Here is a 15,731-nt window from a genome sequence, read left to right as displayed (position 1 = left end):
AGGAACTTTTGTGCCACTAGGCACTAGCTAGCTGAAGAGGCAGTGCTGCAAATCACAAGATTACTCCTTCACGGTATCTTGCCTCGTAAATACTGTCATTTACTTGATCAAGTACCGTGGTTTCCTGCTAACCCATATCTCAAAAATAGCTCGAACAAACCCTTTTGGTGTAATTAATCCTGAAAAAAACTTTTTTTTCCCCTTCTGAAATCCATTTTTCTACTCCAAAGAAGCTTCAGAACAAGATCTTGACACGATGTTTTATAACAAGCTTTTCAGACAGGTTAAAGAGTATAGTTATAATTATTTTTTAAAATGTTTTTTATTTAAAATATATCAAAATAATATTTTTTTTTTTATTTTTTAAATTAACATATCAAAATAATTTTTAAAATATTAAAATAATATTAATTTAAAATAAATAAAAAATTAAATAAAAATTAAATTTTTTTTAAAATATTTTTAAAAACACATAACAAACATACAGAAAGGTACACAAGCTAGTTTTTTGGCCCAATTTATACGAGGCAAGAAAAGTGCAGCTAGCTTATCAAGGCAGATGGCTGTAAAAACATTAGGCCAAGGTTCAAGGTTTGATTGAGTAAAACACAAATGATATAGAAACAAAATTGCAATATCAAATGCCTGATTTATGGAAATCCTGAAACAAAGAACACAAGAGAACAATACGAAATGTGGAGTGATTGTGATTTAAAATGTAGAAGAGTTTACAACTGATGAATGATTCAGTTTTTCCCTGTAAAATTTCAATATCTGGGTAGACTCAGCATGATGGTCTATAAATATCCGCCGGAACTTATCTTCAGGTGTATTGAAGAATGCAAGGCTTCTGAAACTCTTCTCAACCAATCCTTTAGAAACTAAAAATTGCAATACCAAAGCCCTTGGAATTAGCCTTTTCTCAAGGCTATATGATGAGCAAGTTGGATTTTTGGCAAGATAGGACGACTCCCAACCTAATTTGTTGACAAAAAGATCCATTGATGCTGCGATCTTCTCTGCAGATTTGCGCATAAACATTGGAAATTTTACAAATGCTGTAAGAATTTCTTCTTCAGACAAACCCCATCTCCTATACACAGTAAGCTTCTTTTCCCAAGTGGATCCGCTCATGGACCTCAGCACTGTGATTGCAGAAACAAATTGACTCTTGGAAGGATGAAATCCCATTAGAGTCACTTCCTCTATAAGCTTTTTAAAATTCTCCAGATTTGAAATCATAATAGAAGGCTGGCAACGAATTAGCAGAGCAATATTCTTTTGAGGGACTCCATTGTCTTGTAAAACATCAACAATACGTGCCATGTTTTCAACATTACTATTTAGAATACGAGGGGAGCGCATGATTACTATGATGACCACGCCATCAGATTGGAGCAAGTTTTCAAGGAAATCAAAAGCAGGGACTATCTGGTTTTCTAAGCTGTACATCAAAACCCATGGGTAGGATGATATGACTTTGATAACTGTTACATGCTGCCAACAGAAATCCTTAAGTTTTAATAAGGCGGGGGAATGGAATTAACAGAGCAGTAGCGGGAAGTTCAAATTCAGCAAAACTCACCGTTTCACTTATCATTAGAAACATGTCACTAGACACGTGTAAAGAAACTGTAAATCCTAGTATTAAGGACGAGCAGTTTTGAAAGCATAAATATAACCTGTAACAGACTAGAAGAGGCAGAGAAGAAAAATAAGTATTGTTTGCGTGTGAAGAGAGGAATTCGGGTGAATTTACTCCCAGCCTATCCATACCTAGTTTCAATTCAGTTCAGTCATTGTTATCAGTTTTGAATTCCAAGTTTTTCTTTGTAATACATCGTTTGCTTCAAAAGTTGCTGTAATAGTGACTATATTCAATTAAACAAGAATCCAGTGTTCTTCATTTTTATTGAATCGTCACAAGTGGTATCAGAGCTCTCCTTCCTTGGACTGGGAACATGGCACCTGAAACAAGAACCGCAGAGATCAAACGACTGGAAGACTCCATTGAATCAGCAAAAAGAGAGGCTAACACCAAGTATGATCAGCTAGTCAATCTTATGCAGGATCAAGGTCAGAAGTGGGATCATACCACTAACAATCATGAACCTCAAATTGGAGGGATTAGAGATCTACTTCACGGGTTGACACAGTAGCTAGAATCGGTCATACAAAGGTTTCCTCCTCCCTCAGGAGAAGCCAGTCACAACAGAGATAAGCATTCTGCTTATCAACTAGAACCTTCATTCAGGCCTAGCTACGCCACTGAAGGAAGACAATCCCATTACAAGGTACACCGACCTAAACACCTTTTTCCAGTATTTGAGGGTGAAGATGTGCATAGATGGTTATACAAATGTAACCAGTACTTTGAGATTGAGGACATTGAGGAATCAGATAAACTAAAGTTAGCTTCCTACTACTTAGATGGTATAGCCCTTTATTGGCACCAGAATTTTATGAGAAACATTAACAATCAGAGGGTGAGCTGGGGGGAATATGTAGAAGCACTCTGCTATAGATTCGGGGGGCAGAAGGATCCAATGGAGGATCTAATAGACCTGAAACAGGTAGGAACCTTAGAGACATATATCCATGATTTTGATGTTCTATGGAACAAAGCTGGTATTGGAGAGAAACAAGCATTGGTTATATTTTAAGGAGGGCTGGAGCCAGAAATTAAGAATACTGTAAAAATGTTTGAACCTAAAGATCTTAGACAGGCCTTCAATCTTGCTAGATTACAGGCAAACACTTTAATCCATCGACAGAATCCAGGTTATATACCAAAACACTCAACTCCCTCAACATTCCATAGTTTTCCATCAAAAACCATACCCACTCCAAATATCACTACCACCCACTTAACATCATCTAGTAATATACCTACTGCTAAGACGCCTTCTTGGCCAAATAACTCCCAGAATTCTTTCAACAGAACCCCAAACAAACCCACCAAATCCATAAAGAACCAAGAATTTGAGGAACGTAGGCTGAAGGGGCTATGTTTTTGGTGTGATGATAAATTTGTGCCAGGTCATAGGTGCAAGAATAAAAGATTATACTCCCTGAGTATTCTGGACGAAGAGGAAGAAAATGCTGGAGAAGAAGTCCAGGCAGAAGACATCACTCCCCATATCTCTTTGAATGCCTTGGAAGGAACCGTGGGGTTTCACACTATGAAGGTGACAGGGAAAACTGAGAAACAGACTCTACACATCCTAGTGAACTCTGGGAGTACCCATAATTTTCTCAACTCCTCTGTAGCCTCAAAGCTGCAAATTGAGTTAACTCCCATTACTCCTATCACTGTGCAAGCTGCAAATGGTGGAAGAATGTCATGTAAGTCAGTCTGCAAAGGTCTCAAATGGAGGGTACAAGGGGTGAGTTTCGAAGCTGATGTGTTTATTATGGATTTAAACAATTATGACATGGTGCTGGGCATTCAGTGGCTATCCTTATTAGGCGACATTTTGTGCAACTACAAGCACCTTTGGATGTCTTTCGACTGGCAGGGCCAAAGGGTGTTGCTTAGAGGTGAAAATCCCATCCAATTCCAGTCTATTAAGCTAGAGCAGCTTAAGGGGTTACTGAGCAATCATCAACAGTTGGCAGAAGTCCATTTGTGCAGTCTAAGAATTCTAGATGAGGATGCATACACTCTGGATTAAGTAACAGTAGCACCACCTCCTCTTCTCAACAGGGACCCGAACATCACAGCACTTATGGGAGACTATCAGGACATGTTTCAGGAACCTGAAGGGCTGCCACCATCTAGGAGTCACGATCACTTTGTTCCTTTGAAGGAAGGCAGTCAACCTATTAATCTGAGGCCTTACAGGTACTCTGGATTGCAGAAGGATGTGCTGGAACAAATGGTAGAAGAGATGCTGGGAACAGGTATTATAAGACCTAGCAACAGTCCCTTTGCTTCACCGGTAGTCTTGGTTAAGAAAAAGGATTCTACATGGAGGTTATGTGTGGATTATAGAGCTCTGAACAGGTTGACGATCAAGGATAAGTACCCCATTCCAGTCGTGGAAGAGTTGCTGGAGGAACTAGCAGGAGCCACCATTTTTTCCAAAATTGATCTTCGTTCGGGGTATCATCAGATCAGAATGGGTTCAGGGGATGAATTCAAGACGGCTTTCAGAACTCATAACGGACATTACGAGTTTTTGGTTATGCCTTTTGGGCTAACAAATGCCCCTGCTACATTTCAGAGTTTGATGAATGAAGTTTTCAGAGTCCATCTCCGAAAATTCATCCTGGTATTTTTCGATGACATTCTCATTTACAGTAAGTCTTCTACAGCTCACTATGAACATCTAACTGTTTTCGAACTATTGCGGCTACATCAATTGGTTGCAAAGGCAAGTAAATGCAGTTTCGGTAGTGAGCAGGTTGAATACTTGGGCCATATTATTTCCAAAAAGGGAGTTGCTACTGACCCCGACAAAATCCAAGCAATCATTGATTGGCCCTTACCTAGGAACTTAAGGCAACTACGGGGGTTTTTGGGGCTTACGGGCTACTATCGAAGGTTCGTGAAAGGCTACGGGTCCATTTGTAAACCATTAACGCAGCTTCTTAAAAAGGATGCCTTTGGATGGAATCCTGAAGCTACTACTGCATTTACATTACTCAAAACTTTGATGACAACTCCTCCGGTATTATCATTACCTGATTTGAGTAAACTCTTTGTGGTGGAAACAGATGCGTCTATGGTTGGTGTGGGGGCAGTTTTGATGCAAGAAGGTCACCCTATTGCCTATATCAGCAAGGCCTTGGGTTTAAAACAACAAGCTATGTCCATTTACGAAAAAGAAATGCTTGCTATTTTGCATGCTGTTCAGAAGTGGCGACATTACCTATGGGGTAAGCATTTTAAGATTCGCACTGACCACGTAAGTTTGAAATACCTTTTGGATCAGAAAATAATCACTCCAATGCAGCATCAATGGCTAGTCAAGTTAATGGGGTATGATTATGAGATTGAATATCGACGAGGGAAGGAAAATGTGGCGGCTGATGCACTCTCCAGGCCTGCCAGTCACGCCATTTTTACTATGGTTGTCTCGTCCATTTCTTCCAACCTCAGGGAGGAAATTACTAATTCTTGGCAAGCGGATCCCTCTCTGTTAGCTATCATCCACGACCTACAATCCATGCCAGGATCACACCCTCACTACAGCTGGGTTAATGGCCATCTGAATAGGAAGGGTAAGGTTGTGGTAGGACATGACTTAGCACTTCAGTCCAAGCTTATTTCCCTCTATCACAGCTCAGCCATGGGGGGACATTCTGGAGTGACTGCCACTGCAAAACGAGTAGGCAGTTTGTTCTACTGGAAGGGGCAACAAAAGCACATTCGCCAATTTATCAGGGAATGTTCTACCTGCCAACGCAACAAACATGAAAACGTTGCCACACCAGGCCTCCTCCAGCCTCTACCTATTCCTCACGCCCCATTCATCGACATCAGTATGGACTTTGTAGAGGGGTTACCTAAGTCTGAAGGGAAGGATGTTATCATGGTAGTCGTCGACCGCTTCAGCAAATATGCTCACTTCATGAGCCTCAGCCATCCTTATACAGCTTCCATCGTGGCTAAGGTATTTATGGATAATATATATAAACTACACGGCCTGCCAGCATCCATCGTCAGCGACAGAGACCCCATATTTTTGAGCAAGTTCTGGAAGGAAATGTTCACTATACAAGGGGTTAATTTGCTCTACTCTTCAGCCTACCACCCACAAACCGACGGCCAGACTGAAATAGTGAACAAGTGTGTGGAAAACTATCTCCGGTGTATGACAGGGGACAACCCAAACCAGTGGGCACGATGGCTGTCATTGGCTGAATGGTGGTATAATACGAATTTCCATTCGTCCACTCACTTAACACCCTACGAGGTCCTCTATGGGTTTGCTCCTCCTATACATATCCCTTATTTCTCCAGGGACTCTATGGTTGCATCGGTTGATGACTTACTCATTCGACGTGAGGAGATCATTAATCAAGTCAAGGGAAATCTTCACCTAGCTCAAAATCGAATGGTTCAATTCGCCAATAACAAAAGAAGTGACAGACAGTTTTCAATCGGGGACTATGTATATCTCAAACTACAGCACTACAAACAACAATCAGTAGTTCGCAGGACTTCACAAAAATTAGCAGCTAAGTTTTTTGGACCTTACCTGGTAATTGCAAAAATTGGTGAGGTAGCATACAAACTGGAGTTGCCACTGACAGCTACTATTCACCCAGTGTTTCATGTCTCCCAACTCAAGCAAAGCATTGGGCACCATACTGTCCAGAGTGACCTCCCACCGATGCCCCAAATGCACGACCTGCAACCACAAGCTATACTGGAAAGAAGAATGACCCGCAAGAAAAATCAAGCAATCACTCAAGTCCTAATTCATTGGAAAGGACTCTCACCTGCAGATGCCACGTGGGAAATTGCTAAAGAGATCGCGACCCGTTTTCCTGAATTCCACCTTGAGGACAAGGTGGTTTTGATGGGGGCAGATTTGTTACATGCTGCCAATAGAAATCCTTAAGTTTTAATAAGGCGGGGGAATGGAATTAACAGAGCAGTAGCGGGAAGTTCAAATTCAGCAAAACTCACCGTTTCACTTATCATTAGAAACATGTCACTAGACACGTGTAAAGAAACTGTAAATCCTAGTATTAAGGACGAGCAGTTTTGAAAGCATAAATATAACCTGTAACAGACTAGAAGAGGCAGAGAAGAAAAATAAGTATTGTTTGCGTGTGAAGAGAGGAATTCGGGTGAATTTACTCCCAGCCTATCCATACCTAGTTTCAATTCAGTTCAGTCATTGTTATCAGTTTTGAATTCCAAGTTTTTCTTTGTAATACATCGTTTGCTTCAAAAGTTGCTGTAATAGTGACTATATTCAATTAAACAAGAATCCAGTGTTCTTCATTTTTATTCAAAAGTTGCTGTAATAGGGACTATCTGGTTTTCTAAGCTGTACATCAAAACCCATGGGTAGGATGATATGACTTTGATAACATCATGGCTGGAAAAACCTTTAGATTGGAAAAACTCAAACTTGGGCAAAAGTGTTGTGTTAGGTTTAGACAGAAGCACCGCTGGCCGTCTCCTCACAAGGTTCAAAATTTGGGATTTTGAGAAACCATAGTTCTTGAAAACGGCAAGAACAGAATCAGGCTTATCTGGGATTTCAAAATGAACCTGTTTAGAAACTTCTAAAGCAGATTCTAGAGAGAAACCACATTTGTTCATAAGGTATGAGACTGTAAAGGAATGTTCTTTTATATCATCATCTGTATTCACAGATGAGATGTATCTGAGACATGATAATATTGAAGGGTTTTCAAGAAAAGAATGAACTGATGAAGCTCTAGCAGAAGACCCTGTCACTATGCTTTTGCAGAGTAATCTAAACATTAGAAATTGAAACTTGAGAAAGCTACTGTAGCAGTAGTGAATAAAATGCTACTTACCAATCCATTGAAGCTACTCTTAAACCCTAACAGGGGAGCAGAGCAGAGAAGCGATAGGTGAGGAGAATAGACGAACCCTGACCAAGAACAAGTTTGGGTCTATTTTTGCACTTCTTCTAACGTTTCGCGACTAGAAGCCCTATTCAAAAGTTTGTGTTGATAGCCTGGCCTTTACAACCTTCAGGTTATTGGGCTTTGATCTTCATGAATCATGAAGAAATTAGAAAATTATAAGCCCAAGAATTAGAAAAGATCAAAGCTGCTTAGGCACTTTTTATTTTGTCAGTGGTTGGGGCTATCAGTATGATCATCACAAGGATAACTGGATTCGCTGGGGCTATCACTATGATTATCACAAGGATAATTAACCTGGTCGGGGCTATAACTCAAATGGTCCAAACACATTGTTTATGGATGAATAATTAAATATGAATGATTTATGAGTGAATTAGTTTATAAATACAAGTTTTGAAATTAACTTATCAAAACAAATTACTGGACTAGTTAAATATAATATTTTGAAAAGAATTTGTAAAAATAAATCATTCAAGGGTGAATCAATCAAAAAACATATGTTTTAAAAGGGATCAATAATCTTTGAAATTCATTTAATATCAATAATAAAGACATAAAAATAATCAAGCAATCGATAGTCATCAAGTCATAACCAATGTCAATCAATATTTATTGAATCCTCTCATATTACTCATATCACATATTCACAATTATAATACAAAATTCAGGATTTTACTTGGAAATTTTTTTTTTTTTCCAAAGAAGCATCATACACCATTGATCAGTATATAATCAGGTAATCATGTATGAAACCAATAAATTAAATTATCAATCATGCAAATCAATGGTCAACCAATAATTCAAATATCAACTCAGCAAACATTAGGACTGTCATTTATCCCAAATAATACTAAAAACTCAAATCACAATCTCATCCTCTTAGTTCCATCAAAGGACATTAACAATTCTTATTTTCCTCTCAAAATTCCTCAAGTATCTCAGACATCTAGGGTTTGGCATGCCTTTATGCGTTGTAGATGTTTTATTTAATCAAATATCCATAAATGCACATATAAGTATAATTGTTTTAAATTACAAGTATAAGTAAAATGAAAATAAAATTTAAGTAAAAATTAATAAATAAAATCAGATTTGAAGATCATTGAAATGCCTATGGTCAAACTATGAAATTATCGAAATGCATCTAGTCAAAGCATGAAATTACTAAAATACTATTGGGAGTGCATTATACTATTCACTTGGCGTGTGGTGCCTCACGAACAACGGTTGATGATGGTCCGACAACGATCCCGGTAGGTGATGATGCATTGAACAACCTACAGGAAGATCTCAATCTCATTTGTCCATTGATAATGGTCCTCTATCTAACGGCCAACCAGAGAGAGAGATCGGCGGCGACAAAGGCTCGGGTGAATCAAGTAGTTCTCTAAAAACTACTAAAATTAATGAGAACAAACTTGCTCGACCTTATATATATATGTTTGATATAAAAATGTTTTCAAAATAAATAAATTCAATTTAAATATGCTCTAAATAATTACTTTAATGTGATTGTCATTTCTTTGGAAAAATTGTTTGACTTTATTTGATCAAGAAATTTGATTCTAATATTCAAGTTTTTTCTTTTTATTAAAAAAAATTTCTGCTCGTGCATCGCTCTTACAGGGAGATGTATACATTAATAAGAGAGTGAGAAGTTCCTTTTTCTTCTACTTGTTCATTACATAAAAAACCTTACTAGCTTCCACTAACTTTCTTAACAACAACAACAACAACAATATAGGTAAATCAATCTTTATATGATAAAAGAAATTTGAGTGATACGTTTTCTTATAATATTTCTGATTTAGAGTTTGATTTTTCTTAGCTTTAAACTTTATTAATTTGGTTTTTGTTAGAGTTAGCCAAAATATGTGATTATTGATTAATATTTTGTTATTTATTTATTTATTTTTTGTTTGTAAGGTTTAAAGTCAAAATCTTTTTATTTAAATGCATGATCTAATAGATTTAGAGTATTATTTTAATTTGCTGGTTAGAACTAGCTGAAATATATGATTTGTGCTAATTATTTATTTATGAGATTTGAAAGAGAAATAATTTAGATACATTTATTGTTTAATTAACTCATCTGTATATATGTGATCTTATATAGATTAATTTCATACCGTTAAGTTTTAGAGTTTGATTTTTGACAATATATTTTCAGTTTCTTCATGCATGAGATTTGAGTTTTAGGGTTTGGTTTTTTATTTTACTTTGATAAGATTATTTTTTACATTTATCAAACATTGATAAAACCCGAAGAATGCAAGGATAGACTAAAAAGAAGATGTTATGCCAAGAAAAATAGGTGCAAGACTACATCCGTGGTAAGGTGCAACCTAATATGATTTTTAAACCATATTTGGATCAAATAATGTATTTTAATTAGGTATGATGCGTTAAGAAGTGTTAATATTTTTCTTAGCTATAATTAGTTTCTTACCTCGCAAATTCTGATAAAACACCAATTTATATGGATCTTCTAATAACCCTAATCCAAACAATTAAATAACAATTCTTTAATTCTAACACCCCGTTGTGCCACACGTGCCGGATAACCCTTTTTTCTTTCAATGATCCAAATATAATGAACTTTGACACCTACTTTTATTTATAATTATATTTCAATAAGATAGGTCCTATTCAGCTTGAGGGATAGGAAAACGTCTAGCTTTTTAGGTGCATAGGTCACGAAAGTGATAATAAGCAAGGTCGGAGTTTATGCATCCATTTTTTGGGATGACTAATGTCCTTTGCTGAGGTTGGCTTTGCAAAGCTTCTAACCTTGTTGAGACACAAGCTGGTCTTGGCACAACCCTTAATTAATGTCAGGTGGGATGAATCCTTGAAACTGACAATGGCTTAACATCTTCTTTGCATCAGAAATCAAATCCGGCACTCATAGGATGAAGGTTACTGGAAGTATCTTAAGCCATGGAAACTTTCTAAATCCTCTGATAATCTCCAAGTTAAACAGATTTTTATGTTTTGAATACTTCGACTAGTATAAACAATCCGTAGAAAGGAAGATCTAATATGCGAAGCATGAGTGACCTCCACTTCTATGCAATCACCAAATCAGAATGAAGTCCGAGCCTCTCTGTTTCATGAAAGCAATCACCAAGAAAATGAGGGTGAGCATATACCTGAAATGGTTTAGATCATCTCTTATCGCGTAAAATCATCACATACAAGCAACAATAAGATGGTACAAGTGATCAAATTTTGTACGAGGCAAGAAAAGTGCATCTATCCTATTAGGGCAGACGGCTGTAAAAACATCAGTAAGGACAAGTTTCAGGGTTTGATGGAGGAAAACACAAATGATATAGAAACAAAATTGCAATATGAAATGCCAAATTTATGGAAATCCTGAAACAAAGAACACAATAAGAAAACAATACAAAATGTAGAGTGACTGTGATTTAGAATCTAGAAGAGTTTACAACTGATGAAAGATTAAGTTTTTCCTCATAAAATCTCAATATCTGGGTAGATTCAGCATGGTGATCAATAAACATCTGCCGGAACTTATCTTCAGGTGTATTGAAGAATGCAAGGCTCCTGAAACTCTTCTCAACCAAGCCTTTAGAAACTAAAAATTGCAATACCAAAGCCCTTGGAATTAGCCTTTGCTCAAGGCTATATGATGAAAAAGTTGGATTTTTGGCAATATAGGAAGACTCCCAACCTAATTTGTTGACAAAAAGATCCATTGATGCTGCGATCTTCTCTGCAGATTTGCGCATAAACATTGGAAATTTTACAAATGCTTTAAGAATTTCTTCTTCAGACAAACCCCACCTCCTATACACAGCAAACTTCTTTTCCCAAGTGGATCTGCTCAAGGACATCAGCACCATTATTGCACAAACAAATTGACTCTTTGAAGGGCGAAATCCCATTAGAGCCACTTTCTGTATAAGCTTTTTAAAATTCTCCAGATTTGAAATCATAATAGAAGGCTTGGAACGGATTAGCAGAGCAATATTCTTTTTAGGGACTCCATTGTCTCGTAAAACATCGACAACACGTGCCATGTTTTCAACATTAATATATAGAATACCAGGGTAACGCTTGATTGCTTTGATGACCGAGGCATCAGATTGGAGCAAGTTTTCAAGGAAAACAAAAGCAGGGACTAACTGGTTTTCTAAGCTACACATCAAAATCCTTGGGTAGGATGATATGATTTTGACATGGTCAGGGCTTGAAAAACCTTTAGATCGGAAAAACTCAAGCTTGGGCAAAAGTGTTGTGTTAGGTTTAGACAAAAGCACCGTTGGCCGTCTCGTCACAAGGTTCAAAATATGGGATTTTGAGAAGCCATAGTTCTTGAAAACGGCAAGAACAGTATCAGGCTTATCTGGGGTTTCAAAATGAACTTGTTTAGAAACTTCTAAAGCAGATTTTAGAGAAAACCCGCATTTGTTCATAAGGTATGAGACTGTAAAGGATTGTTCTTTTATATCGTCAGTATTCACTGAAGAAATGTGTCTGAGACATGATAATATTGAAGGGTTTTCAAGAAAAGAGTGAAGTTCTTTATGAACTGATAAATTAGCTCTATTTGAACAGCCTAACACTAAGCTTTTGCAGAGAAATCTAAACATTGGTAATGGAAATTTGTGAAAGTACTATTAGAAGATAAAATGCTACTTACCTATGCAACGTTTATGAAGATCATTCAATTCATGCAACTCTCAATCCCTAACAGCAGGGTGGAGCAGAGCAGCGGAGAATGGAGGAATCGTCACCAAGAACAAGTTTGGGTATCAGTTTTGGACTTCTTTGTTTGCTTTTAACGTTTTGTGGACTATAAGCCCTATTGAATTGTTTGTACTGACAGTGGCCTTCACAGCATACTTTCACGTTATTGGGCTTTAGTGTTGATTCGATTTTAATTTCACTACTTAAAATTATTACTAGAGATGGGTGTTACTGTTCACCATTTGGATTGCACTGTTACCATGCAACTAATTTTTTTTTTTTTAAGTTGGATTTGATTTCTATATATATATATATATATTTTTAATATATTTGTTCCTTGGAGTTTTAGTTGCTTATATTAAGATTCTAAACTTTATTTTTCTCACATTTCTATCTCTAGATATAATAAAAAGTGAAACTTCATCTTAAATTTTTCCTATAAAAGTTTATTTTGACTCTTAAAGTTTTCAAAGATATTAATGTTTTACTGAAGCTATGTTACTAGACACCAAGACACAAAGCCACCATGAATTGTACTATTCTAGAGAACTGCAATCTTTAGTACTTCAATTTGTACCTAGTGTCTTTAAAAATTTCAATTTGATTTTTAAATTTTTTATTTCAACATTTTTTTTATTATTATTTTGGTTTTAAGTGTTTATATCATGGTTCTAAAACTTTATTTTTTCTTATATTTCAGTGCTTAGATGCAAAGAAAATTTTAATTTGATGCTTGAATTTTTTCAAAATCTCAACTTGGTACCTAAAAGTTCTCAATTTTATATCAGTTTATAGTTATATATCAAGTTTATATCAGTTTTACCATATTCCTCAATTAAAAACTTTTGTTAGAATCATTTAACAGAAAACAATAAGTTTTCTGTCAAGCTTTAAAAAAAATTAATTGGGAATTTCAAAAAACTATTTAGGGATAACATGGAGAAAAACTTGTATAGTTGAAGGGTATTTTTGAGGTTTTCCTTAAATAAATTCATCAGTTTCTAATTAATGCACTGAACTCTGCATAAACTTGATGTATAATAATAATAAAAAAGCATCACAATCTGATAAGTGCAAAACAAGTAAAGAAAACTATAGCCACAAATGATCAGTGCATGACCATTGACAAGGAGCTGAAAAGATTAGAAATATAAGGTACAAGAAACACGCATGCAACGAAAGGAGACCACTCTGGTAATTAGATGAGTTTATTGCAATATCATATTATATAATTCATAATACACCCAATTCCACTTCTTATGTACAGTCTACAGATTTACAAGAGAAAAGAAATGACATTCATATTACTGGAACAAATCTCCTGGACTACGAAACCATACTATACAACACTAATTAACAGAAAACAGCATAAAATACCCTTCAACTGCAACAACGCTGTGATCCAACCAAGCTGCTTCATATCCCAAATGGTTCCATTCTGTCCTAACCTTCAGTGACCACTCCATCCTTGGTCTTCAGCACTGCTTCTTCTTCTGATTTCTTTCTAGCTTCCTCCTTTGAAGCTTCAAGAGCTTCAACCAATCTCTTCAAACAAGTCTCCTCATCTTGTTCGTCAGATTTTGGCATCAAATTATCAGCAACATCAGCTGGGGACATCTTTGTCTCGACAAACAACTCTTCGATTTTCCCAAATAATTCATGCGATTCAATATCCAAATAATTCCTGGCTAGCACCTTGAATGCTTCAAAGCAGCAATATGACATTACTATGTGCTTATCCATCCTCCCCCTCCTAATCAAAGCAGGATCGAGTTTGTCCACGTAATTGGTAGTGAATATAATAATCCTTTCTCCACCACAAGCAGACCAAATTCCATCAATAACGTTCAAAAGCCCTGATAAAGTAACCTTACTGCCGCTTCCGCTTTCTTCTTCAGCCTCCTTTTTCATCTTAGAAATCGGATCCTTCTCTTTGTCTGCTTCATCATCATCTTTCTCCTTCCTTTTCTTTCTCTGACCTGTAAGATCAAGCGAGCAATCAATATCCTCAATCACAATAATAGACTTTCCTTTCGTTTCAATGAGTAGCATCCGCAGCTCGCTGTTGTCCTTTATAGTTGTCAACTCCAAATCATAAACATCATAATCCAATAAATTAGCCATGGCAGCAATCATAGATGATTTTCCAGTTCCGGGAGGACCATAAAGGAGATAACCACGCTTCCAGGCCTTCCCGATTTTTGCGTAATAGTCTTTCCCTTTGCTGAACTTGATTAGGTCCTTCTTGATCTCTTCTTTCTTCGCTGTGTCCATTGCCAAAGTATCGAATGTAGAAGGATGCTCAAACACTATATTGCCCCACTTGGTAGACTTCCACCCGTGCCAGTCCTTGCTAGGATTGTTTGTGTAAAGCATCCTCTGTCTGTTCTTCACTTCAATTTCCTTTCCTTTTTTCAGAACATGTTCTACATAAGACTTGGTGATGATTTCCCTATAATTTTTATGGAAAGTGAGCTTGTAATACCTCTTTTCTTCAGAGCCAGGATACAAAGAAATGGATTTTGATTGGGGGGGAGTTTTGCCTGATGCCCACCAGACCTTGACCCCGTTGAAAACATCGGTAACTTCTTCATTAGCATCCATGGTGAGGACTACAGATTGGCTGTCTTTGACAACATCAGCCTTGAGTCTCCTAGCATTCTCGGTAGAGCTGGTGCTGATATAGTTTTGAATGGCAAAGAAGGCATCGCTACGCTTGAGGCGTTCACTTGTGAATTCATGGAAAGAAATTTCGACATAAGGGTTCACAAAATTAACTACCTTCCGAAAATTTCTTTCAACATACCCACGAATTGTATAAGGAAAATAGTTAAAATATTTTTCAAACATGAAGAAAGCAACCGCTAGACTAGATATGGTGGCGCTTAGCTCAGTCCACATTTTTCTAGTTATCAACCTGGTGTCTTGGCTTCGATCACAATATTGAAAGTAGTGCCATATTTATAAGCTAGTGAAGTTTTTTTTTTTTTTTTTTTTCTTATCAGATTTTTTTTATCGAGGACTTGAAGACTTGGCGATCAAGTTAGCCGACACGATAAATATTGCCCGCCTCAGTAGTTAATGGAATTTATCGTTAGGATTTGTTGGAGTATCTTTAATTGTCTTTCAACAAACATAATATATTTGTCCTTCGACACTTTTATTATTTTATTCATCATAAAGCCAAGGTGTAACATCACTCTCCATGGAAGACGCTGGGTGGTTGGCTCGATCCAGCCTCCACTTTTGACCTCTCTGTATATCAAACAATAAATTGGATATTATATGGGATTCTCAATGGAAATGAAAGGGACAATAGGCCAGGACAAAGAATTGGTTAACCCCAGTTACAATTTGGAAATACTAAATTAAAACTACTTTAACTTTGATGTTGCTGCCCAACCAATCCTAAGCCAAGCATGTTGTTTGATTCA

The 15,731-nt window shown here is 36.8% G+C and overlaps 2 protein-coding genes and 1 long non-coding RNA gene across 3 annotated transcripts; all 3 read right to left on the bottom strand.

Annotated features, from left to right (window-relative positions):
- Positions 1–1,700: 1,700 nt before the first annotated feature.
- On the bottom strand, positions 1,701–6,932 carry LOC140955474 (uncharacterized). Its single transcript, XR_012169580.1, has 2 exons — positions 6,207–6,932; positions 1,701–1,968 (listed from the first exon to the last, which is right to left on the bottom strand). It is a non-coding gene; the product is annotated as an uncharacterized lncRNA (long non-coding RNA).
- Positions 6,933–10,914: 3,982 nt separating this feature from the next.
- LOC118058919 (uncharacterized) lies at positions 10,915–12,393 on the bottom strand. Its single transcript, XM_035071713.2, has one exon. It carries the CDS (start codon positions 12,198–12,200, stop codon positions 11,013–11,015), a length of 1,188 nt encoding a protein of 395 aa, XP_034927604.1. The 5' UTR covers positions 12,201–12,393; the 3' UTR covers positions 10,915–11,012.
- A 1,102-nt stretch (positions 12,394–13,495) lies between these two features.
- On the bottom strand, positions 13,496–15,251 carry LOC118058362 (AAA-ATPase ASD, mitochondrial). The gene has a single exon (XM_035071073.2). It carries the CDS (start codon positions 15,196–15,198, stop codon positions 13,741–13,743), a length of 1,458 nt encoding a protein of 485 aa, XP_034926964.2. The 5' UTR covers positions 15,199–15,251; the 3' UTR covers positions 13,496–13,740.
- Positions 15,252–15,731: the final 480 nt, after the last annotated feature.

This window comes from Populus alba, chromosome 4 (genome assembly GCF_005239225.2).
Source record: "Populus alba chromosome 4, ASM523922v2, whole genome shotgun sequence".
Taxonomy (NCBI): Eukaryota; Viridiplantae; Streptophyta; class Magnoliopsida; order Malpighiales; family Salicaceae; genus Populus; species Populus alba.
Note: the sequence above shows the minus strand (reverse complement) of the source record. Positions and strands in the feature narration are given on the sequence as shown.

Excerpts from the sequence above, each read along its gene's own strand:
- LOC118058362 (XM_035071073.2), bottom strand. The coding sequence starts at position 15,198 with ATGTGGACTGAGCTAAGCGCCACCATATCTAGTCTAGCGGTTGCTTTC.
- LOC118058919 (XM_035071713.2), bottom strand. The coding sequence starts at position 12,200 with ATGTTTAGATTTCTCTGCAAAAGCTTAGTGTTAGGCTGTTCAAATAGA.